This window comes from Furipterus horrens, unplaced genomic scaffold, assembly GCF_987537825.1.
Source record: "Furipterus horrens unplaced genomic scaffold, mFurHor1.1.pri manual_scaffold_1, whole genome shotgun sequence".
In the NCBI taxonomy this organism is placed as follows: domain Eukaryota; kingdom Metazoa; phylum Chordata; class Mammalia; order Chiroptera; family Furipteridae; genus Furipterus; species Furipterus horrens.
Window position 1 is genome coordinate 145,843,106 of NW_028327171.1, and position 27,184 is coordinate 145,870,289.

At 37.8% G+C, this 27,184-nt stretch overlaps 1 protein-coding gene across 6 annotated transcripts in view; it reads left to right on the forward strand.

Annotated features, from left to right (window-relative positions):
• EPC2 (enhancer of polycomb 2) overlaps nucleotides 1–27,184 on the forward strand; it is a 192,183-nt gene that overhangs the window by 69,861 nt on the left and 95,138 nt on the right. For 3 of the 6 annotated variants that reach the window (XM_090279602.1, XM_090279603.1, XM_090279604.1), the window contains exon 1: nucleotides 4,965–5,152. The exons of the other annotated variants lie outside the window; for them this stretch is intronic. In XM_090279602.1, the coding sequence (XP_090135728.1) occupies nucleotides 5,000–5,152 (153 nt within the window). In that variant the 5' untranslated portion in view covers nucleotides 4,965–4,999. Of the gene's footprint in view, nucleotides 1–4,964; nucleotides 5,153–27,184 lie in introns of those variants that run through there. 6 annotated transcript variants of the gene reach the window in all.

Sequence of the window (27,184 nt, forward strand, 5' to 3'; positions counted from 1 at the left end):
ATCAATAAGGTGTGGCTGTTACTAAATCAGTTCAATGATTTTCTTTAAGTCAGGATTCCAATTGCATATTCCATGCACAAATCTGTGTTTATAAACATTAGTCCTTTGGTGGTGGGAAAGATTTTTTAAAAATTGATGAGGGGAGCAACATTTAGAATAGCAACCAAGGTTTCTAACAATGGACTCCTCTCAGCTAACACTTCGGAACCCGGTGAGCTTGAGCTCAGAGCCCTGAGCCTGCTTCAGTTGTCTGAGATGTGCTAGTGCAACAGTGAGGCTAAACTGCCTTCACAGGGAGAGAAAAACCACTTTCCAAGTTACCTTTCAGAGATGCTTTAGGAGAAAAGATGCTTGATGGAGGAGGCCAGAAAAGGCAATGGGGAATAGATGTTACTGGAGACCTGAGCCAACAGAAGTGCACCTGTGGACCCAAAGCCCCATGCTCTCCACTCTGCTTCCCTACTGCTGATAATATGAAAGGTCCGGTCAGTTTCATGAATGTAACAGTGGCTTCAGTTGAATGGCAGCTGTGCTGAATTTAGAGAAGTGTGGAATTTCTCAAGGGCAAGGTAGCTGGATTGGAAAGGATCCTATTTTAACTTCTGTGGCCTTGCTTCAACAATCGTGTCTCTCTGTTTCAAACTCAGCACTTTATTAAAATAAGTAGGGTCATATTCATCACCTGGATGGAACCCAGTGCCTCTCAGAAATGTGAAGTCCTAAAATTAAATCTACGTAGCTCGCTTGCTCTCTGGACACAGATAATTGTCCTAGTCAGATTTATTAGCTCTGCCACAGAGTTTTACTTATTTCTGGTATTCCCAGTCCAAAAGCTTGAGAGGCATCAATCTATTCCATGTGTGGGGCATTGGGTGTGTTTTCTGGTCAGGGTGGAGCAATAAATGAGACTGGATGTAGTTGTAATTCAAAATTGAGTGTCGTGGACCCTCTGGAGCTCTGTACTTTCAAATCTGTTTCCTTCAATTACATCTTATTTTTCCTTGCTTAATAAAATACAGAGCTTTGGGGCTGATTATTTTTTAGTCTATCTGGATCCTTGGTGGAACTGGGAAGTAAATTGTCAGCTTATACACAAGGTGGCACCCTGTGATTCCAACCAGGTCTGAGAGGAGCAATGCTGCCAAGAGACTGAGCCACAGCCACAATTTCTGTTCAGCATTTGGTTTTCTCACTGTAGCAAATACAAAGGTGGAATGAGATGTTTGGCAGGTCATCTCTGAGGGCAGTTTCTGTCCCTATGTCTCAGATTCAGAGTTGCCTCAGTAAAGGGGACTGGAGCCAGGGTGCTGACTCCAGTTGATTGTAATGAATGCAGACCCCACATTCAGAATACATATGGAAAACAACAAACCTTTATTGGTACTGGGCTCATTCCTGGGAACACAGGGGGAGGGGTGGGGATGTAGTTTACATACCAACTCAATTAACTTTCAATTGGGTTTGCTGAAACAGCCAATTAGAACCAAGGTGACATTTACAAAACTCTGAAGTAGTTGACTAGCAGCTGTATTTACTAATTTTATGTTTCCTCTCAAAAAGTAATTTGTTCATTATTTGGAAGCTGCCTGTCCTGATTGTAGTATGGGGAGATGGAAATTGGAATATAATCTCAATTCCTACAATTACTTGACCTTTATTCTAATTTAGACTACATTTAGACAGTGATTTTGTTTTTGATATGGCTGTATAACTATTTCTAATTCTTAGGTGTTTATTTATGACACTTGCTTGGATAAATGCATGTCATTTTGAATTGGTCCAGAGCATATTTGAAGTGGAATGACTTTAGAGTGACTGTCCTCGTGCATTGTACATGGAAATTAAAACAGACTACAGTATTAAGGTGTGAAATTATTTGAAACAGGTTTTGATACAGATATTTTATAACAGAATCTACTTCAAAAGTTGAAAAGATATTTTCTGTGTTTAGCACTAACAGGCATATGGCTATTCAACAAATAGATCAGAAATAAACTTTATGAAAAAGATTATTTGTATACAAATAAAATATATTTTTCAAATGTGAAACAGAGGCATTCTGGTTTGGGCACTGAATCGGAAGCCAAGGAAACACAGTCTGTGTCTCACTTGAAAAGTGTATTGTTATCTGCCTCAATCTATTTTATTCCCAGCTCTATAATTATTGCCTACAAGGCAAGAGGAAAATAGAGATTTGGAGAAGAAATCTGTTACATGGTCAAATAAAAGAACAACAGAACAACTACTATAGCAAAACCCATTCATATCATAAAATTTCAGATTTTAAAAAGTGTCTTTGAATTGCTTTAATTGGTTCTAAAATCTCTGTGCACGAAGATAAAAAGTTGGAGAGCAGGGTGGACCATAAGAGCAAATATTGGCAGCAATGGCTAGGTCAGGTATTCTGAACTCCACGCTGAAATGAAGTGGGGTCAGTATCAAGAGTCTCTTGAGGGGATATTATCTATCAGGCAACAAATATATATTAGGTTTCTGCTATGTGTGAGACACAGAAGTAGGGATATAGTGATTCACAGAGCAGATGTTGTTCCTGCTCTCATTGAAGATATTGCATCCTTAGGTTGTGGGTTGTGCACTCTATTAGCCATTGGGGAGCAAGGTGGCACTGCTGAGAAAAAGAGGAGTTTTGGAGTCAAGCTAAACCTGGTTTTGAACCCAGTTCTGCGAGTTAGTGTTGAAACATGGCATATTATCTGAGCCTCATTTTCCTTTTTAGTAAAATTATATTTCTGCATAGGGTTATAATGAGAATTAAGTGGAACTCAATTAATTATATATACAATGGCTGGTATGTTACAAATACTCAATATTTCCTTTCTTGAGAAAAAGTAACAATAAATATGGGGAACAGAAGAAAGCTCTGCTTTCTGAACCTGAGAAGTACTGGGCACCCAGATAAAGGTTCTGGATGACTCATGTCTTCAACCACCCACAGGCTTGAACAGTGCTGACCCCCTCCCAACACCCTCTTGTGCTTCCTTGCAAAGAACTGGAACTGCTCCAGAGGGTAGCATGTCATAGCAGGACAGGCCTACGAGCTCGAGGAAGGTGCTGCTTACAAGAAGTGAGTCACAGTATTGTTTCCAAAAACAAAGTGGATGGAAGCCACTCAACCCCAACTACACAATGCTTGAAGTCTGGCTGGACCAAGCAGGTTAGACTATTTAGACACGGCCAGGAGTCCCTCGTCACCACTTTGCCTTCCAGGGGTTAGGTGGAGAGAGACAGGAAGAAGAAGAGGAGAAAAAGAGGAGAGGGGAAGAAGTGGATGAGGAGGAAATGGAGGAAGAGATAGTAATTTTTTTAAAATAGCAAATGACTGTAGGAATCAATTTTTCCACTTTTGGACATCAGCAAACCATCTCCTTTTCTCTGAACTATGCAGAATATTTATCAATTATTAGAAAATGGTAAAATGTGTTGCACTCCTCCCAGGGATTTTGTAAGAAAACTATAATGCTTAAAGACTAACCAAGAAAGCTGGCTAAACGAGGTTGATGTCAACAATGGCTGGTATGCTTGAGTCAACTCGATTTTTCCTCCTCTTCAGAACTTTTGCTAACCAGTTCAGGCTAACATAATGTTCATGTCTCCTTTCTCTGAACTCTCCTGGCAGTTAGTGCCAGTACAACTCATTTGGTAATTAATCACGTTCTGCTGCCTTGTGGTTTCTTTCTTTTTTTTTTTTCTTTCTGTCGTTTACCTTTTCATTTGCCCCGTTCAACTATTTACGTCTCTTACTGTTACTGATATTTCCACCCATCCTGTCATCCCATGAACGTGAAAGCTCCATGAGGACAGGAATTTGATCTCAAACGTCTTTTTTTGTCTTCCACAGTACCCAGTATTTTACACATATCTGCCACTTAGGAAGTGTTGCTGCTTTGATTAAACTTTAATTTTAAAAACTAAGTTTTGAAATCCGAGTAATATCTATCACTCACTAAGTAATCCTAAAGTTTGGGTGACAGGTTCAAGTGCACTTGTTGCATCTGGCAGCCTCAAACGTTAATCCTCACTGCTGCCATGAGCGACCTCCCCGAGAGTGCGAGGAACAGCAGGACACTTTAGCGCAGAGAGATCTTTTCGGTCAGGTTAAAGTGAGGATGCGGGGAAGAAGGCAGGGACTGCGTGAGCGTTTTAGCAGCGGACGAGACCTGGCAGTCTGCTCCCCTCTGGGTAGCCTGAAAGGACTTTTCGCTCCTCCAGAGAATGTGCGGATTTTAAGATGCAAATTAGCCGGCACTCAGGGCACCTTGGAGATAAGCGCTTTATAAGTATAGGTTCGGTGGTGGCTGTGATAGCCCTGATTGTGATCTTCCTTTCCCGCTCACAGATTTCTGCACCCTTGCGAATTTCAGCGCGGATGTTTTGCCCGGCGCCTTCCTCCCGGGCGCCCAGTGAGCAGGGTGTCGGGGCCGCGGAGGCAGAGGCGCACGCTCGGGGGCGCGGGTGAACTTGCGCACCTGGCACCTGCCACACAGCGAGAGCGCGGACCGCGGAGCAGAGGGCCGCCACCGCTTCCTCGCCCCCGAGGCGCCCGAGGCTGAGCACGCTCCCGCGGGCCGGCTGCGCCGCGGAGAGAGTGGGTGGACAGAAGAGGGAGGGGAAGGGAGAGGAAGGAGGGAGGGAGGGAGGGAAAGGGCGAGGCGCGTTCCCGCGGCGGGGGCGCGCTCTCGCGCGGGCTGCCGGGATCGCTCGCCGCCGCTGTGGTAATGTCCGCCATGTTGGCCATGGCGCAGGGAGCGGATCGGGCGGGCGAGCGGAGGATCTAGTGTGTGGAAGCGGCCGCGGGCGGCAGTGGGCTGTTTTCGGGCGGGTGGGCGCCCATGCTGTGGCCGGGGGCAGTGAGGAGGAGGAGGAGCGGGCCGGCCGCGCTGCACTGAGGAAGGAGGTGGAGGAGGCGGCGGGAGTCCTCCCCCCCTCCCCACCCGCCCCGCCGCCGCCGCCCGGGCTGTTCCTGTAAGGCGGGGAGACAATGAGTAAACTCTCCTTCCGAGCGCGGGCGCTGGACGCCGCCAAACCGCTGCCTATCTACCGCGGCAAGGACATGCCTGATCTCAACGACTGCGTCTCCATCAACCGGGCCGTGCCCCAGATGCCCACCGGGATGGAGAAGGAGGAGGAATCGGTAGGGACTCGAGTGTTTATTACCCCCCCTTCCCTCCTCCCCCCTCCCCTTTGTCAGTCGGGCCTCGCCATTCACAGCGCGCTTTACGCTCGCTGGAGGGCGCCGCTGCCGCTCCAACGCATGAGACGCTACGCCGGCGGAGTAGCGTAAACCCTCTACCGGCGCAGCGCCCGCCCGCGGCCGCCATGTTGTTGCGTCCGAGTGTTGTGATTAGTTCGCAGCTCCGCTTACGCTGCCGTAAGGGGGCCTTGCCGTAAGCGGTAGCTGGGAATGGCGCAGGGAATGTTCTCGCCGCACTTGGCGTAGGGCCTCTGTTTACCTTTTATTTTAACCCCCGACACTGGGTTGACTAACGGGTGAGGGATGTTTTGGCTGGGAAAGGTTTATTTTTTACTTTTAAATTTAGTTTTGCTTTGGGTCCGCTTTGAAATAACTTGTAGAAAGTAAAGTGTTTAATAAAAAATTTTCCTCCTAGCACGGTAATTCTCGTTCCCCGGCCTTTGGTGGTGCAGCGGAATGAGACAGTGCGGCACTGCGATGGGGGAGGGTGGGGGCCGCGACTCATCAGCGGGTTGTAGCGTTAGAGAGCCCCGACCCGCTAGCTCAGTGTCTCGGAGCTGGGCAGCTCTGCCTGCCTAGGTCGGACGGCGCCCGCTCAGTGCGCAGCGTTGGAAAGGAACCAGGGATGTTCAGCAACGAGCTGCTGGAGGTGTGCTGTCTCCATGCTGCCTCCCCGAGAATTGTCGTCAGCGGGGAGCCTTTTAGAAGTTGAGGGTCTAGTGCATCTAAATTAACAGTCACATTTTTGACAATACAGCGCATTTTGGCAAAAATGCTGCTTTTTCTTCCCGATGGTTAAATTTTGCATACGGTTGAATTTCATCTGGTTTGACAGTGTTTACGACTCTGGAGTGGTGTTACTTGCATGCGAACTTTATAGTAACTGCACCGTCAAGAATTTCTTCAATGAACCTGCGGTCCCGCCTTATTGTCAACGCTCGGTGTTCGAGGATTGGTTCTCTTGCTTCTGTGACTGTCAACAGAAGGCTTGAGGTTTCTGTGATTGGTTTTCTCATTTGACTGTTAATATTGCAGGAAATGCTTTTATGCCTTTGATTGGCTGCTCCAGTTTTGACCTCATTATATTATCCTGTATTACTATTTTGTGCTGTGATTTAATCACATTGCTCTGGTGTTTGATTGCTTGAAAGTTTTGCACTTTCAGTAGAATATAAATATGGCTGCACTATCAGAATGAACACTCAACTCCTTATAAGTAAAGAGGAAAACCCAACATTTATGCTGAAAATTTAGAACAAAGTCATATGTGAAAATCATTTGTTTTTTGAATAAGATTTATTTCTAACTTAGCTCAGTTTTCCATGGGAAACATAATTAAGAAAGTTATAGTATGTACAAGAATTAATTGAATTGAACTTCAAACAACACAACTTTGGAGTCCACAAAATTAAATTCATGTTAATGTTATTTTATGGGTTTTGACCCCAAAATAAAGGTGGTTTATGAGTCTTAAAGTATCAGTACAGGGTTTACAGTTGTTTGGAATATAATACAATAATAAGTAATTATATAAGAATTAACTGTTTTGTGTGCTTACAGCTGTAAACCTACTTTTGCCCCATCCTGTGTTGTGTGTAACTACCTGTATCCTGTTATTTTGGTTAGGGAAAAACTTGAATCTAGATACTTGTAGAATGAACAGTTAGCTCCCGGAAGATAGTTATCAGTACTTTTCGAAAACAGTGATCATTACCTTTAGTTACTACGTTAGGTCCTTAGTTTGCCACATATGTTGGCATTTTATTTGAAATTAGGAAGAAAACTTAAGTTTAGGTATTTTTAATGTTATAGCAAAGATAAATGCTTAACCCTGTCAAAACTTTGAACTATTAACTTTTTCAGTAAAACTTGTGATTTTCAATCTAGAGCATCAGTGCTCAAGTTGGACTATTTAAAGAAGCCTGCTTCATCTACCCAGTATTAGGGAAGAAGAAATCCAAATTCTGATAGAAGTAGAGTTGTAACCCAGGACTTCTTGACTCTGTCCTGTCCCTTCTGCTTTTTTGATGTTACAGTGGAGTTTCTTAAAATTAAAACAAAACTAAACCAACACTGACAGTTAAGATTTATATATAGTCTAAAGTGTTTTGCTTCCCAGAATGTCTGAATGGGGTACTAGTTTTTTCTTTAAAAAAAAAAAAATTAACATATACATCAGAAGACTTGTGCTTTCATGAGTGACAACCAATTCAGTTCTGCTCAAATTATGTAACAGAATTTCTGTTCTTTAAAAATGTTCTGCCTTGATAAGCATTTCTAAGCAGTAATAAAATAGAAATTTCAAAAATGTCTTGTTCCATTTGAGTTGTATTTCAATTCAAGTTCAGTTGTCAATGTGTTTCTGATTAGTTACCTTTATATTGTTAAATCACAGACATATTTTTAAAAATACAAGAAAAACCTTGGCTTATGGATTTATAATTGTTGCTTGATATTTCTAAACTGCCCACAATATGACCATGACCCCTTTTCTGATTGGTTGGCAGAATCCTTTGACTTCACTTTAAAGCCTTCATGGACATATCCCTCTGAGACCTCCCCTGCCCTGAATAAAATTAAGGACTGTGTCTGTGTAGTTATTCGACTGTCATTACATTTTGTGTAGTCATTGACTCAGTTTTGAGTTATATTTTTATAAAACATAGATGAGATAATCTAGGTTTTTTTTTTTTTGTAATTCATTTAAAAATTTTAATTACAGTTGACATTAAGTAGTATATTAGTTTCAGCATAGTGATTAGACATTTACATATGTACAGCATAGTGATTAGATACAGTAATTTACTAAGTGATCCCCCAATAATGTCTAGTGCCCACCTGACACTGTACAGCTATTACATCGTTACTGACTACATTCCCTATGCTGTACTTTACATCCCTATGCCTGTTTTGTAACCCAATTCGTTCATCTTAATCCCTTCACCTTTTCTATCCAGCCTCCCAACCCCCTCCCTGCTGGCACCCATCAGTTCTCTGTATGAGTCTGTTTCTGTTTCTGTTTCATTTGTTTGTTTATTTTGTTTTTTTAGATTCCACATGTAAGTGAAATTATGTAGTATTTTTCTTTTTATGCCTGACTCATTTCCCTTAGTATAATACCCTCTCAATATGTCCAGGTTGTTGCAAATCTCATTTTTTATGGCTGACTAATATTTCATTGTGTGTGTATGTGTGTATCACATCTTCTTTACTTAATTGTCTGTTGGTGGATGCTTAGGTTGCTTCCTTATCTTGGGTATTTTGTAAATAATGCAATAAATCTAGGTGTTCTTTGGCATTGATAGCACTGTATTATTACTGACTATATTTTTCTCTCCTCTTTTGGACATGCAGACTCCTTTTACTTGTTTTCATTGCTTTTTGCCTAAGATCTGCCAGTTGGCATCTTCTATAACTTGGTCTCTGTAGTGCTCCGTATTACACTTGGTCTTGGTCGAATACTGTTGACTTATGCTTATTTAGAATATAAACAACCCGAGGGATCGGTTCTGCCATTTCCCCATGAGTTTGTATAGTGGTACAGTAGTTATTTTTAATATATCTATCATTTTTGGAATACTTTGCAACGGGTGCTGTGCCAAGAACTTTACATTATTACTTTATTGGATCCTTTCTAAAATTTTTTGAGGTATAATTTACATACAATAAAATACCAATTTAATGCATAGAGTTTGATGAATTATGGTAAATGTGTGCACTGAAAACACCACAATCAAGCTATAGAAACATTGTAAATACCCAAAAAGTTCCCTCGTGCTCCTTTGCAAGTCAGTCCCTCTCTACCAATAGTCGTAAGCAAGCACTTATTTCCTTTCTCTCATGATAGATTAGTTTTGCTTTTTCTAGAGTTTCATTTAAGTGAAACTATACATACTTTATTGCGTCTGGCTTCTTTTGCTCAGCATAATGCATTAAGGATTCATCCTTATTGCATATATCAGTCCATTCCTTTTTACTACTGAGTAAGTATCTCAGCGAATTTATATATTATTATGCAGGGGTGAGCAAAAGTAGGTGTACAGTTGTAATATGAATAAATAATACAATAATTATAATTAATAAATAGTAATACAAGAATAAATATTTTGTGTATTCACGACTGTACACAAACTTCTGCCTACCCCCTGTATATTTATCCATCTGTTGGTTAATCCATCTAGTTTTTGGTTTTTGTTTAATCCTTGTAACGGCTCTTTGAAGAATTATTATTTCTATTTTATAGATGAAGAAACTGAAGGGTCTCACTGCTAGTATCTGGCAGGAGTAGAATTCAGACCCTTTTAACGTCACAAAAGCCCATTCTCATAATCATTATGCTTCATATTGACTTCTTAAAGAACCCGAATTATCTTATGAACTATTAGGTTAATTATAGTTTTTGTAAATAATGTACTGTTTGTAAGTGTGGGAACCATAAAAGATGATACTGATTTTATTGAAATAGTAAATTATTAAGAAGTGTAGTTTTTCATCACTTTAACTTTTGCTTTTAGCTTTTCAAATTTCTCTCTTTTTTTTCTTGTAATTCTTTTAACTTTGCTTTTCCCTAATTTGGAACCATTATGTTCATCTGAGTGTTTGTTATCCTAACCATATCTATCATAAATTTGTGGGAAACTACTCTATTTTATTATTTAGATTTTCTCCTAATAGAATGTAATCTCTGTAAGGCCAGGAATCTTTACATGTTTTGTTCCTAAATATATTTCAGATCCTAGAACTGTGCCTCACACATAGCATATGTTTGCTGAGCATTGGAATAGCTTCTGTTTCTTTTTCTATATGAAGAGGTATGTTTTTGTGAAACTGTGTGTGTGTGTGTGTGTGTGTGTGTGTGTGTGTGTGTGTGTGTAATTCATTAGCAGAATTTGGTTTAAGTTATTCTTCTAGGGATTCTTTTTGGTTTTTTACTTTGGAGTACTTTGTGTAGCTCAATACTGATTTTTTTTCCTCTCTACGTCAGAGGGCTCTTTGAACATTTTACACAGAGGCATGGTTGTAGTATTAGTCTTTATCTTGTGTTAATTATCCCTCTCATAGGTGTATGTAGATTTGTGTAAGATCTCCGCATACTAGAATGAACCAAAACCAATGTGAACTATGTAATTCCATTTATTTTAAAAGACAAAGACCATGACTGATTTAAATTGCCATTTCTTCTCTCATGTATTAGTTGTCTAGTTTTTGTCATTATCTTAATATTTTAAGTGATACTTTGAATAGTAGAGTAGAAATATATTCACTCTTTTTACCATAAGTTATTTTTGGCTTTAATGCAGTATATTTCATGTTTTATAATGAGGGGGTGGTTCTAAAGAGGGTATAAAATGCAGTTTTGTAGCTGATATTGTAAAAAGATTAAGTGTTTATTCATTCAACAAAAGCAAACACTAGCCAGATGTCATCTAAGTTCCAAGTGTTACCTAAGTAAGATATTGGGAAACTTTAAAGGGGTCTGTATATCAGTGTGTGTACAGCTGTGTGCAGAAGTGTTGTTAGGGAAAAAAAGAATATGATACAGATCTTCACTTGAGGGCACTTAAATGAATCATTGAGGTCAAAAACATATCTGGAAAATTAGCAAAAACTACTAGGTTAAGTCAGCCTGACAGACATTAAAAGAGTACTAGAAAAAGTTAAATGCCAGTGTAGTTAAGAGGAGTAAGAGAAAACTTACTGGAATGTATAGAGAAGGTTCCTTGGAGAGAGATTTACCAGTTTGGGCTTTTGGTTGTGTGGTGTATGTTGAAGCACATATTTAGTGCACGAATATTTAAAACTAGTTCTGTGGATGTTAACGTAGACTAAAGGAAGATTCTTCCATGTTATGTTTCTTTTTTAAAGATTTTATTGATTGATTGATTGATTGATTGATTGAGAGAGGGGAAGGGAAGAAAAAGAGGGAGAGAAACATCAGTGTGTGGTTGCCTTTCACGTGCCCCTGACTGGGGTCCTGGCCCGCAACCCAGGCATGTGCCCTGACTGGGAATCAAACCAGTGACCCTTTGTTTCGCATTCTGGTGCTCAATCCACTGAGCCACACCAGCCAGGGCCCATGTTGTATGACTTTTAATCTATCCTTGTCTCTCCTTCCCTTACTAATAGAAACTGGAGAAGGATAGCAGCCTCTCATTTCTGAGTGTGTCAGTCTCAGTGTTTAATTTACTCCTCTCTCTTTTCTCTTTCGACACACAGATGGATTTTACTTTTTTTCTTCCTTTTCCTTTGTTTCCTGCTGTGTCTGCAGCACTAGATACTGTTTAGAACAAATTGAATGAATAAAATTGTTAGAGTAGAGACTAGGTTGGAAAACAAGGGTAGAATTGCATAGATAGTTTTGATTAGGCCCAGAAGTTTGTAGGTTGATGTAGAAGAGAGAATTGAGATGGAAATGTGAAATCTGTTTTCTAAGTTTTAGTTCTGTTGTTAAGTGGCCATATGATCTGGAAAAGTTGCCTATCTTCTCTGAGCCTCAGGTTGGTCATCACCATCTCAGCTACCATTTATTGAGTGTGTGTTAGTGTGTTGAGCATGTGCCAGGCTGTTAAAACTCAGTAAATGATTTAGAGTTCATTATATGCTAGGATGGGTGGGTGCTATTATCTCTTCTCCCAAAGAAGAACCTAAGACTTTAGAAATTAAGTATCTTGTCCAAGGACACCCTACCTAGACTAGAACATGGTAGAGGTGCTATTTGAAATCAGGCTCTAGAGTGGTTGTCTCCAGGGCTCTTAATTTCACCATTGTACTGCTTCATATGTAAAATGAGTGTGTTGAGAACTAGATGATATCTAAAGTTCATTACATCTCTACCGTTCTATCACTTATTATTCCATAGGCATGGAGGAGTCGTTAAAAGTTTTGCCTCATTTACATAAATGAAGGAAGGTATCAAGAGGCCTAATTTTAAGTCCCTCTTTGCAATTTCTGTACCCATATGTGTTATTATTTCTTCAGTTCTCTTCAGTTTCTCATCATCTCAAGAACTCTGCTGCAGCCTCTGGGAAAAACCCTACATAAATCCCAGGATTAATAGCTGCATCTCAGATATTTTATTAATATTTTATATTAAAATTTAATTTATTAAATAAAAGTTTTGCCAACATAAAAAAAAGTTTTGCTTCAGGGAATATTATGAAAGAAACTTGGTAGTGAATGCCTTTTGTAAACACATTTCTTTTTTACAAATTCAAAGCAATGATCTATCTGTGGTGTAGTTTAGATTTCATCTGTATCAGTTCTCCAAAAATGAAGCCTAAAAATATTTGACAGGTGGGGTTGTTAGGTTTCAAGTAACAAAAACCAAATCTTCCTTCTTTAACATTCCTGGAGGTTGTCTCACAAACACTTCCTTAGTTTGGGGAGGACAAGAATCAGGGCAGCTATGGGTCCTTCAACAGCAAGTGACATCTAACATATCATTCTAACAGTTCTTAGATCTTTTGAGAAGTAGTATAGGTTATTGTTAAGTACATGTGTTCTGGAGCCAGACTGTATGGGTTTGAGTCCTCAAGCAACTGCATGAGATCTGTAGAATCTCTTAGGATTGTTGGAAGATGGATTATAGTGTGCTTGGGACAGTTCATGGCATGCAGTAAGCATTCAATAAATATCAGCTATCATCATCATCATCATTTTTTCCCCCCAGTTTAAAATTCCAGGTTTCTGAGATAGAGGGTGTTATTGATTTGACTTGCCTTAGGTATCTGTCTACTTCTAAGTCTCCCAGTCAAGGAACAGGGGAAGTTAGTGTACATGTGCTGTTAAGGGCTACCCTCCTGAGAATGGGGCTTTAGCCAACAAGCTGCCCTAAGAGTTCTTTTGGTGGGTATATAACATCGTAATCAGAAGTTATGGAGTTATATTGTTTTAATCCATGGTTCGACCCAAGGTGAATTTGTATACTTGATGTGTTTTTACAAATCTTAAATTTGTAAGGTGTTTTAATGAGATAAGAATTTTTTGTATTACATTTTTAAATGAGATTTGAATCCTTTCAAAGAAAGCAAACCCTTCATACTTACTAATTTTCAAAGTAGTAAGGGGATGAATTCTGTATGACCTCAAAGAAGTTATTTAACCTTATTGGTCCTTAGTTTCCTCATTTGTGAAATAGAATTGGACGGGGTGACCTTTAAAGCATTGAAATACTAAAAATACAGCACTCATCTTTATTTCATTTTAAGTAGAGTTGTGGTAGAAAAACAGTAACGGATGCATAGGGGACCACTTGAGGAAGAAAAGATAATATGTAGAAATAAGCCAGTAAAGGAGACCAATGCAGATAGCTGAAAGTCCATCTTGATTATTTGATCTTACCTTAAAACTGATCCTTGACTTTTTCTTTTTTTTTTTGCTTTGTCTACACTTAAATGGAACAGAACTTCAGATTTGTCTATTTCATCATGTACGACCATTTCTTGTGGGATTTATGCTAAAAGAAGATGGCAGTTACTTCCAGGTTCTTTTTAACACCATTTCTATATAATACTTTTAGGTTTCTTTTTTCTTGTTAGCTGGTATGGTATTACTATGCAGAGTGGAAGAGTCAGCCTGTCTTGTCTGCTAGCTTTGTAACTCATAATCTCATATCTTTTCTTCCAACTTTTTTACTGCCCCCCTGCTTTTTTTGCCCCCAAAGGACATAATGTTGTTGGTTGAGGAGTCAGTCGACAAGGAACCCTTGGTTAGTACTACTGATTTGATGAAGTTGTTGGAACTTGGAAGTTGTGACTTAGGTTCTGATCCTGGCCTCTGTCACTTTTCCCTCGGGGCAAAATAAGTTAGTTTATGTCACTTAATAGTATTTCTTCATCTGTTTAATGAGAAATATCTCAAAAGATAACTTTAAAGATTAACTTTTTTGTAAAGACTTTAGTGCTTTCTAATGGCAGCTGCTGTTACTGATAATTTTTAATTTTACAGAATAATAAGTGTAAAGGAATATGGAAGAGTAAATTACACAGAGTACCTCCATACATTATTCTGGGGTATACTTTCACATTTTTTCTCCTGCCAATTAAATGTATTTTTACATCTGTCAGACATTAGCAAATTGATACTTGATTTTTCCTCCTTCCATCTGTTTCCTGGCAGAGCAGTTAACAATCAAATTGCTTTAAAAAATTAAAGACTTTGAAAATTAACAGCCAAGAGGACTTAAACTTTAGCTAATCCTCCGAGTAATAATTGAGTCTGAATAATTGATAGTTAAATATCATATTTGTTTCTTAGAAGTGATTTTTTAAAAAATTAGATTAGTTGGTCATGGGGGAAAATTCCTGTTAGTGCTAAACATCTGTTCAGTGGGTGGTATACACTAGAGAAGCAAGTGAAGAGAAACATTCTACTGTACCAGTGAATTCTGGGATGAACACAAGTTTGAAAACTTTGGAAAGCATGATACTGAAGAGGATAATAACTGCCATTTATTTGATTCTTGAGATGATTCTGAACTGGGACGTTTTTGACATTCAGTTTGTAGTTGGTCGTTTGGGGCTGGCGTATCAGGAAGTTTATTATCAATCTACTGCCCACTAATTTCTGGTAGCATTCCAATTGGAATAACCTCAAAATATTTCCTCCCTCAATTCCCAGGTGCAGGCTCTAGTACTTCTTTTGAGAGCCATTACCCAAGGCTTCTTAACCTTTTTTTGTGACTTGAACTCCTTTGGCTGTCTGGTGAAACTCTTCAGAATGACTTACTGAATGCATAAAATCAAATGAAATAAACCAATTATATTGAAATGTACTTATCAATATTAAAACAATTTTAATTTATGTATTTGTTAAGAATCACTAGTACTACTGTGGTCTGCTGCCTACATTAGTAATTGAAGGAAATGTTAAATATGTTAGAAGTTAGTGAAAGTAGAAAAAGGATTATTTTCTCACCCAAGTTCATAGATCCCTTAGGTCTTTCTGTAAATATTTTGGGGATCTATGATCTGTGATTCAGAACCCCTCAGGAGAATTTCCATGGCCCGAATGACAACCCAGTTCTGTGTCATCTTGTCCCAAATATATAGTTAGGCTACAGATTTTATTCCCATCATTATGAAAAAGAAATGCTGCTATAAGCAATGTTATTTTTATGTCTTAAGGCATTTTCTAGCCTTTTTTTTCTTATTCAGTTACAGTTTACATTCAATATTATTTTGTATTAGTGTCAGGTGTACAGTATAGTGATCAGACAGTCATATACTTTACAAATTGGTCCCCCTGATATTTCAACAGTTCTAGCTTTTTTAAACTGAAAAATAATAGACCAACATGATTAAAGATAAAAATTTAATAACATAAAATGATATACATAAAAACTAAGGGTCCTTCCTTCTCCATGTCCCCAGACACTGAAAGGCAGCTGTTGTTAGCATGTAGCATGTGTGTGTGTGTATACATATCGTAGAAAATTTCTAAACACAAGCTTTTTACTTGTTGAAAGGGGCAAATATTTCTCCTGATGTATTCATTTTATAAGTGGGTGATATGTGTGTGATCTTATAGTTAACTTGTTAATCTATAGTCATAATATCAGGTAATTTTGATTTTAAATTTCTTCCCTTTAAAATCTCTGAGGAATTGAGAATTGGCAAATTGTAGCTTTCTGATGAATTGTTTGGAGTTTGCATATCAAACCTTAAACCTATAATTTCCATATGGGAATTTGGTTGTCAGTAAGCATTGCATTATTCATATAAATTTTTATTTATTTATTTATACATAAAACATTAAAGTCTGATTAACTATTAAGTGACTTGTCTCTGTATTTTCTCTTAACAATCATATATGGCCTTAAATAGCAGCTTGGGTCAGAAGAGCATGCATAACATTGGTAAACTGGGTCTTTCATCTAGATTACACTCTCAAACTTTAAGGGTAGTTCTTTGTGATGTTTATTCATTCAGTAAATAGCTCTGTGAACACAGGGACTGTCTGTACTACATTTGTATCTATCATCTGGTACAGTGAATGAGATACGGTAGCTGCTCAATAAATATTTGCTGACTGAATGATGAATACCTCCTGTGTACTTCAGACACAGAAAGAGGTAAAATGTGTTACTTGTCTTTAAGCATCTCCCAGTCCCATAGAAAAGAGTTGTACACAGCTAACTCCCTGTGAGGTTTAATGTGGAAGATAAAAATGATATTTTGGAAATTTGTGACATAAGGAACATGATTTGAACAAGAGTATATATGAATTTATGTAATAGCTAATTGAGTATAATATACTATGGGATTACTTTTTATAAAGCCCTGGCTGGTTTAGCTCAGTGGATTGAGCGTCGGCCTGCGAGCTAAGTGTCGCTGGTTCGATCTTCCAGTCAGGGTACATCAGAGAAGGAAAACTCTGACTCCAAAAAACCTCCGCTGCCTTGCGGCATACCTCTTCAGGGGAAAGGCTAAGGGAGTAAACCCCGACAGAAAATCCGGAGCCGGAGTCCCTAAGGCGGTTTGACGTTGTAGTCAACACCGGCAACTCCTGCGGCGCACCTGAAGCCAAGCTGTATTGACTCCGTCTTTCCCTTGGACCCTTCAGCTGCGAAGAGAGGGGGGGTCTGCTGCATGGGCAACAGCAGACCCTCCATATTACCCTGCCCAGGCTCTGTAGCTTCAGCGTCATCGCAAGATGTCGATTCAACACGGGAGGAGACAGATACTACCATGTCACTCTCGAGTCGGACTGCACAGCCATTCTCGGCGGTGCAGATAGACTCTTAAGAAGCTACACCATCGTCTCTCGAGACGGACGGCTGCCGACGACGACGACGACTTTTTATAAATTAGTTTTAAGGTTACGTCCATGTGCCAGAATGCCATAAGTATTTTTTTTCAATAAACACATGTTGTTATTTTTCATTTTGGGAAGTGTGTGATGCCCAGGAGAGTTGTTGGAGGGTTGAAAGAAATTTTGTGGTCTGGTGTAGATTGACCTTTTAGGACAGGCATGCTTGTTTGAAGAGCAGTAACTGTTTAAGGAGTTCTGAGGAAAAGAAACTCTGTTATGGAGGATGGTTGCTTGATTATTATACAAGTAATGTGCAGATTTTACTTACTTTGGTTTAAAGCACAGGGGCCACTCTCCATAAAGAAACTACTTGAGAGAAGTTTTTCTATACATTATAGGTGCTTCAGTAGGGTAACAGTAGCAGATACCCTTCAGCTTTATTTGAAACAGCCTCAGCCATCTTAGCAGAATTCATCAGGGCTTTTAAAATATCTCTAAAACAAACACGAAAGATTTAGATCAGTGATTCTCAAACTTTGGTATTCATCAGAATCACCTAGAAGGCTTGTTAAAAACACTGACGAATGCCCACCATTTCCAGAGTGTAGGATTTAATAGGTCTCGGATGGGGTCCAGGATTTTACACTTTTAACAAGTTTGCAGGTGATCCTGGTGTTGCTTGTCTAATAACCCCACTTTGAGAGCTACCAGTTTAGGAGAAGGAATAGTGGTTCTCATCTAGACCACACATCAAAATGTCTGGGGTGCTTTTCTAACGTACACATGTAGGCTTTACTCTAGATCAGTGGTTCTCAACCTGTGTGTCGCAACTCCTTTGGGGGTCGAACAACCCTTTCACAGGGGTCGCCTAAGACCATCGGAGAACATATATATAATTACGTATTGTTTCTGTGATTAATCACTATGCTTTAGTTATGGTTGGGGGTCACCACAAAATGAGGAACTGTATTAAAGGGTTGCGGCATTAGGAAAGTTGAGAACCACTGCTCTATATTAACCAACCAAATCACAATTTAGGGGTGATTCTGACTCTAGGTGGAAGAAAATGATTAGCATGTGTCTCACCATTTAACCACTCCTTGCAGGGTTCTTCTTGTGCTCTCATTCATTGGCTTTCAAACATTTTTGACTTTGCTATTTTGTGTGTGTGTGTGTGTAACCAAAATAAAGTAGACATTGACACACAAGCACAGACACAGAAATATACAGTGGATTTTCATTTTTTGCAGTTGTAGTCTATAGAGTTGCCATGAATAGTGAGTGAACCATTGCTCCTAGAGGAAATACAGGTTTAGGTTCCTGTGAGCCTCTGGTCTCAGCATATTTTTATCAACCAATGAAGGCATAACATAACCTTATTTTTATATATTTTTTTATTTAAAGACCCTTTATATAATATATATTGTTGATTCTTTGACATTGAACTTACAGCCACCAGCACTAACTCGTGCCTGAATGAAGCTTATCTAACAACGTTTTTTCTCTGTAAAGCGTATCACAGCCTTATGATTAGGATCATCAATCTGCACTCCAGCACTACACTTGATGGTGGGGAGGGCGTCAAGAATGAAATCATTTTTAAAAAGGCAAAGAACATGGCACTAAATAGAACATTAAAAGGACAAAATAGAAAATTTTCACTTCTTAGAAAGTGCTTCTCTTTTTAAAGACTTTATTTACTTTTAGAGAGAGGGGAAGGAAAGGAGAAAAAGGAGACAGACATCCACGTGTGAGAGAAACATGTATTGGTTGCTTTTCGCACTCGCCCCAAACGGGGTTCGGCCCACAACCCAGGTGTGTGCCCTGACCAGGAATCAAAACAGCGACCTTTCTACCAACTAACTGAGCCACCCCAGTCAGAGCTCTGGTTTTTAGAATCATCGTGAAGGAGTTTTTCCCCTTCTCTGAGATCCTTAATTACCTCAGATTTTCTATGGAACTTCTTTGTTTTGTTTAGTGTGCACTGCTCTGTAGATCCTTTTTTTCCCCCATCAAAATGGATATTCAGTTGCCAAGCACCGTTTAAAAGAAACATCTTTTCTCCCCGATTTACGATGCCACTTTCATCAAATTTGCATTCTCTTACACATTTGTGCTTATTTCTTAAGTTTCTGTTTTGTTCCATTGTGCAAAAAATTTCCTATTTTAATCAATCATTTCATTATTTTATCTTTCTATTTTTACCATTCTGGTAGAGTTAAGCACTTTTTCCATTCTTATTCCTCTTTTCCAGAGTTCTTCTTACTATAGTTTTTTGTTTGTTTTTCCATATGAACTTTATAATTATTTTGTCTAACCCCAGAAAAAAAGTTGGTGTTTTTATTGGGATTCACCATACCTTTATAAATTAGACTGTAGAAAATTGACATTCTTGTGCTGTTGACTTCCTATCCAAGAACATGGTTTATGTCTTCATTTGTTGAAGTGTACTTCCGTGTCTTTCCTACGTGGATTTCTTACTGGTTTTGTGCGTTTTTGGTTAAGGTTATTCTTGGGAATTTACCTGTTTGGTTATAAATGTTATCTCTTTCTTATACCTTATGAGGAAGTAATACCTTAAAACTTGCTATTGCTTGTATTTTAAAAAGCTATCAATTTCTGTTAATTTTATATCCTTTGACTTTATTGTTTTATGTTATGTCTCTCACTGGATCACCACTGGCTTTCTAACCTACTCTACAGCACATATTTTCAGTGATTACTTGGAATTAAGAAAGATCCTGAATGGCCTTATGAGTCAGTTTTCACTGTCACCTCCCCCCAAAGAGGGAGGCTCTTAGTCTAGGCATACTGTTGTAGAGATCTGATTCTGACATTTATTCCAATGGTCCCCCACCAACACCAGCACACACATACACCAAGCAGTTCTCTGGCGCCAGCAGCTTATCCCACAATTCAGCTCAATTCTGACACAATATACTTGGCAATAGCATCAGATGCCAATCAAAAGTCCAGATTGTCACCTGTGCTTCTGACTGACTGGTTATAGATTGGAGGTTTCAGCAGCTCCCTCCTTGTGTTTGAATAATTTGCTAAAGCAGCTCATAGAACTCAGAGAAACGTTTTACCTGTTAAGATTACTGGTTTATTATAAAGGTTATATCTCAGGGACAGCCAGAAAGAGGGAAAGGCATAGCACAGTGTATGGGGGAGAGAGCATGGACTCTGCCAGCACCTCCCTGTGTTCGCCAAACTGTAAGCTCTCGGAACCTAGCCCTTTTGGGGTTTTTATGGAGGCTTCATTACATAGGCATGATTGATTAACTCATTCGCCATTGGTAATTGATTGAGCTGCACTCTGCAGCTCCTCTTCCCTCCCCAGAGGTCAAGGGGGTGGGACTGAAAGTTCCAGCCCTTCTAATCACAGGATTGGTTCTCCTGGAAATTAGCCCCCAACTTTAGGTGCTTTCCAAAAGTCACCTCATTAACAAACTCTAGTGTAGATGAAAGGGACTTGTTAGGAATATCAAGGTACCTTTATCACTCTTACTACAGAAAAGTCCATGTGTTTTAGGAGGTTTGGGTCAGGAGAGGGGACAAAGGCCAAACATACATTTCTTGTTACATATCACAATGTCACAGTATTACATGGACTTTTCAAAGAATTAGAATTTGTCTATATTATAGTGACATTGTTTTAGCCAAAATTTTGTATTTGAAAGCTATCATCCTAAAATAGATTTTAATCAATTGATACATAATTGACATAAAGCACATCTACTTATATAACATATGTAATTTGGTAAATGCTGACATTTGTATACACCTGTGAAATCATTACCGCAGTTAAGATAATGAATATATTTATCTCCTCCACCCCGTTATAAGCCCCTTGACCTTCTTTAGGCAAATATTGTCTTACTTTCTGTTAATGTAGATTAATGGTTTGCATTTTCTAGACTTTTATATAAATGGAATTACAGTATATATTCTTTAAAAAAATTTTTTTAATTCTTACCTGAGGATATGTTTATTGATTTTAGGGAGGGAAGGAAGGAGGAGAGAGAGAGAAACATTTTTGGTGTTCAGGATGATGCTCCAACCAACTGAGCCAGGGCACACTATAAATTCTTTTTTGGTCTGGCTTCTTTCACTCAGCATAATTGTTTTGAGCTTCATGCATATGATAACATGTAACAACAATACATCCCTCTTTATTGCTAAGTAGTATTCCTTTTAATAGATGTACCACAATTCATCCATTTTCCTGTTGATTGATTTTTGGTTATTACAGGTAAGCTACTATGAACATGCGTGTCTGTACATCTGTTTTCAGTTGTTTAAGTTAAATTCCTGGGGATGAAATGGCTTGATCATATGGAATGTATATTTTAAAAGGTTTCACTTAAAAAAGAACTGTCAGACTTTTTCAGAGTTATTACCAAAATAATACCTTTTTATGAGATGTTTACATAGCTTAGTACCTTAGTAAAAGTGTGTTGTGGATTTGGCATTATCTGGGAGCTGTTTAAAATTGCTGAGTTTCAGATCCCATCCTACACCTGATGAATCAAAATGTGCATTTTAAAAAATTAGAAAGATCCTTGGTTGGTTCAAAATGCACATTAGGATTTGAGACGCTCTGGTTTAGAAGTAGTTCTTGTTTTTCTTTTTCTTCTATTTTGCTTTACTATGCCTTAGGGCTTTGACTCATTTATATAAAATCCTCAAATGGGACTGGGAGATGGAGTATTATTTTTTTAATTCTGACATAATATTGATAGATTCTGAGTGTTCTGCCCTTCTTCAGATGATTACTTCATAGTGGTTTACTTATGGCAGTTTTTGCCTATTTCCCATTTCAGATATGGTAGTTTTAGAATTAATTATTTCCCAAGCATTTTTCCAGTGTAGCCTGACACAGTTTTTTTATTTTTTATGAGTAAGAGATACTCCTTTCCTTTTTGTATAATTTTATATAATTATCTGGGGAATGATTCATTTGCTAGCCTTCATTGTTGTTTTTATAACCAGTGACCTAATTCTTGGTTATTTTCATATATAGGCATCTTGAAGATTCCTGTAAGGGTTATCTATTTACTCTTAGTATTCAAGGAATGCAAAGTAAATTCAGAAATGATTTTGTTAATCAATAAATTAACTGAATATCAAATAATGCTTTTAAAGCCAAATATCAATAATTTATTTTGCTTACTGTTTTACATTTTCTGTATTGCTCATTTCCATTGTTGTGTGAATATTTAAGATAAAGCTACGTTGATTTGACTGTCACTTTCCCGAATTAGTGTTAATGTTGAAGGTTATAACCGTAATCAACCTTTAACTTCCCAATTTAAAACAAGATTTCAAAAAACCCCAATAATTAGATTAAAAAGTAAACATTTGTTACTTTATGAAGTGAAACAAGTTAGTGTTATGTAACTTATAATTGAATTCTCCTGAAGTTTATCTGTAAATCAAAGATGATGTCTGTCCGGAAAAAATTCAGCCATTATTACTATAATGAGAACGGTTTGTGCGACATCGATGTAACCTGGTGGCCAAGGAGAGTGGTCTGGAATGTCCATGCATGAACAATGATGGCTTCATTGTACTAGCAAGTGGAGGTGGTATATGCCATTAAGTGAGCATGTGTACTATGTGGCCATCACATTCAAAATGACTGAGCGAGTAGAGCAATAAATCTGCATCAAATTTTGCATTAAGCTTGAATGATTCTCTGTGAAAATTATTGGGATGATTCAGAAGGCCACAGTTATGGGCAGCTAGTGATTGGCAGCTTCATCAGGACACTGCACCCACTCACACATCATACCTAGTTCAGACTTTTTTGGCAAAACATCAAATCATCCAGGTGACTTGCCCGCCCACCCCCCCCGCCCCCCGATTTCGTGCCCTGCAACTTCTGTCCTTTCCAAAACTAAAATCACCTTTGAAAACGAAGAGATTTCAGACTATTGATGAGATTCAGGAAAGTATGACAGCGGCTGATGGCAATTGGGAGAATCCTGTGAGATCCCAAGGTGCCTACTTTGAAAGGGACTGAGGCCTCTCTGTCCTATGTACACTGTGTTGTGTGTCTTGTATCATCTTCAATAAATGTCTCTATTTTTCATATTACACAGCTGGACAGACCTTGTATTCTAGAATTTTACACTAATGCTTGTGGTAAGTTATTTCTACACAATAACATTGCTTTCACTTTTACATTTTTGTTTAAAATATCAGTTATTCAGGCCATTATAGCCCCCTCACCCACATTTCTTTTTTACATTCCCACAGTCAGTTAAGAAAGAAGGAGAAGCTATCGGTAATTAAATTCTTATTTATTTAAAATTTTAACACAGCTGTTTTTTAGAAGAGAAAAATCTTTACCCTGTTATTAAATTCTAAAAGGAATTTATTGCAAATGGGCACTTACCTGTTTAACTGATTAATGTCTTTAAATACAGTTTTACAGGAAGAAAAAAGGAAACCTCAATAAGGTGACTTTTTTTGTATTGATTTTTGGCTAAAGTTAATGTATCTCTTTGGGAGAAAAATTTAACTTTACACTCCAAAGGCAGTATTTAGAATACATGGATACCATGTTCTTTAGGCTAATCTTTCTCAAATTTTGTGGTGAAAGACCAGTTTGAAAAAAAAACAATCCATATCTTGCTCATACTTTTCTCAAGTATAATAAAAATGAATTACTAGAAATGTTAAAAGAAAGATGTAGAAAATTATTAGTTCTAACAGATAATATTACTTTGTCGCATTGCTTTAAAAGTTCCGGAGGACCACAATCTTAGTAGTACTGCTTTAGATTGGTAATTTTAAATGTAGTCCCCCAGTTTACAGCTTTACTATCACATTGGAACTTGTTAGAAATGTGAATTGTCTGGTTCTACCCCATGAAATGTTTTGAAATGAGATGTATAAGCAATTCTGAAGCACAGTAATGTTAAAGAGCCATTGTTTTGGGCTTTTCTCCTAAAATGTTGATTATCTAGAAGGAATTGGATAGTCTAAACTCTCGAGTGCCAACTATGTGATGGAAAGACTGAAAGGTATGGTTGGTTAAAAAGTTAAATCTGTCATGGATTTTTCGATAAGAAATAACCCATGTAATTAAAAGGATGAGGTGTTTGAAAATATATGTGCTAAATGAAAAAAGATTCTGGTGTTTTAGATACAAGGCACATAGATCGCATAGATAAAATTCTTCTGATAGACTTGAGAAGCCTGACATTGCTCTCACCCAGATGAAGACTGCTGGTCAAACTCTTCCTGCTTGTAAGATTTCAGGGTTGCTTAGCAACTGAGTCATACAACTCTTAGGTTGACTGTTTGGCGGGTTGTTACAGTACATATTTAAAGGAACTAACACATACTTCAAATTACATGAGATTGAAGGGGGGGTCTTTGTCTTTATTAGTCTGTATTTTTTAACTTCAGTGTGTTTGTAACTAGTACATAAGAATACAGGTGATTTTGTATAATTAACCTTGTATCCTGCAATATTACCAAACTTGCTTTATTAGTGTTAGGGGGGTTTTTTTGTTTAGTGTTTTTGTTATTTTGTTTTTGTTTTTTTAGATTCCATCAGATATCCTACATAGAGGATCATGGAGGTTTGTGAACAAAGGCAGTTTTACTTCTTCCTTTCCCAGTCTGGATGCCCACTCTCTTGCTGCCTGCTTGCCTTCCTCTCATCGGATGATTACACTGACGAGGACCCCCGATATGATATTGAATAGAAGTGTTGAGAGTGGCTGTCTTTATCTTCTTCCTAGTTTTAAGGAAGAAATATTCAACATTTCATTTAAGTAGGATGTTAGTTGTGGATTTTTTTGTTGTTGTTGATGCTCTTTGTCAGGTTGAAGAAATTCCCTTCTGTTTTTAGTTTTCTAAGAATTTTTGGAATGGTAGTTGGGTTTTGTATATGGAGTTGATCATAACTGTTCTTCTCTTTTTGATTTATTAATATGATAACTTACATTGATTTTGAATATAAACTAGTGCTGCATTCCTGGACCATTTGGTCACGTATAATCCTTTTTTTATATTGTTGGATTCTATTTGCTAAATAAATTTTTGCTTACAGTGATTGCATCCATGTTCACAAGGAATATTTGTCATTTTCTTGTAATGTCTTTTTCTGGTTTTGGCATCAGAGTAATGCTGGCTTTATAGAACGAGTTGGGAAGTATTCCTTCCACTTTAGTGTCTAGGAAAAATTTGTGTAGAGCTGGTATTTTCTCTTTAAATAGTTAGTAGAATTCACCAGTGAAGGTATATGAAGATTTTTAACTACAATTCAATTTCTTTCAATTTCTTTAATAGATATAAGGTTATTCAGGTTATCTATTTCTTCCTCTGTGAACTTCACTTTTTTCAAAAAATTTGTCCTTTTCATCTTATTGATGAGTTTGTTTGTATGAAGGTGTTCATAATATTCTCTCCTCTCTTGTTCCTGACAGTAGTAATTTGTGTCTTTTTTTCCTCATTGATCTCGCTAGTTATCAGTTTTACTGATTTTGTATTCTGTTTCACTGATTTCCACTTTGATCTTGATTATTTATTTTCTTCTACTTTAGGTTTAATTTGCTCTTCCTCTAGTTCCTTAAGGTGGAAGCAAAGGTTGTTGATTGGAGACCTTTTTTCTATTTTATTTAATATAGGTGTTTAGTGCTATAAATTTCAAAGAGCTGCTTAAGATACTTTCTAATTTCCCTTTTAATTTCTTCTTTGTTCCTGGGGTTATTTAGAAATACTTATTTAGTTTCCAAATATTTAGTGGTTTCGCAGAGATCTTTCTGTCATGTTTCTAAGTTGATCTCATTATAGTATAAGAGCATAGTTTGTATGATTTGAATTCTTGTAAATTTTTAAAGACTTGTAATGTAGTTCAGAATATATTTTGTCATGGTAAATGTTCCCTTTAAACATTAAAAGAAAGTGTATGCTGCCTTTGATGGGTAGAGCATTCTCTAAGGTCAGGTCAAGTTAGATGGTAGTGTTTTTAGAGCCTTATATCTATGCTGATTTTCCGTGTATTTGTTTTGTCTATTGAGAACATGGTAGTGGAATCTTTGTATTTGTAGGTAGTGTCTATTTATCCTTGAAGTTACATTAGTTTTTATGTATATTGAAGCTCTATTGTTTGGTACATAAACAGGTAGGATTGTTACATCTTCCCGACTAATTGACCCTTCTAGGCACTGTGAAATCAACTTCTAAATCCCTGATGATTTTCTTTGACCTGAAATCTATCTTGTATGTTAATGTGGTCAGATTAAGTGTCTTTGAGTAGTGTTAGAATGCTATATCATTTTCTTTATTTTATTTTTTACTTATGTCTATATTTAAAGTGCATTTATTATTGGTAGGTTATAATTGGGCCTTTTAAAAATATATATAGTCTGACAGTCTCAGTTTCTTAATTGTGGTGTTTAAACGTTTTACATATAATATAATTATTAAAATAAAAATTACTTTTTACTGGCTGTTGTGGCTCAGTGGAGGTATCTCCATACTGCTTTTCACAGGGGCCTGCGAGCCAAGTGTCGCTGGTTCGATTCCCAGTCAGGGCATATGACTAGGTTGCACATCAGGTCCCCAGTTGGGGGCGCGAGTGAGAGGCAACCACACAGTGATGTTTTTCTCCCTCTCTTTCTCCTTTCCCTTCTCTCTAAAAATAAAATAAACAAACAAATAAATAATTTTTAAAAAAAGAATTCTTTTTTAAAAAAATTACTTTTTAAGAGCAGTCTTAGGCAGCAAAATAGAGGAGAAGGGACAGAGATTTTGTCTATACCCCCTGTCCCCATGCATAATAGTCTTTCTTGCTATCAGCATCTATTGCCAGAGTAGGATATTTGTTACATTCATTACCAGAGTAGTATGTTTGTTACAATCAATGAACCTATATTGACAAATCATGATCACCCAAAGTCCATGGTTTACATTACAGTTCATTCTTGGTGTCGTACATTCTGTGGGTTTGAACAAATGTATAATGACATGTACCCATCATTATGGTATATGGAGTATTTTCACTGCCCTAAAAATTTCAGTGCTTTACATATTTATTGTTCTGCCCCCCCCCCCAACCACTGGTATTTTTACTGTCTTCATCGTTTTGCATTTTTGAGAAAGTCATATAGTTGGAATTATACAATGTGTAGCTTTTTCAGATTGACTTCTTTCACTTTGTAATATGCATTTAAGATTTTTCCATTTCATTTTATGGCT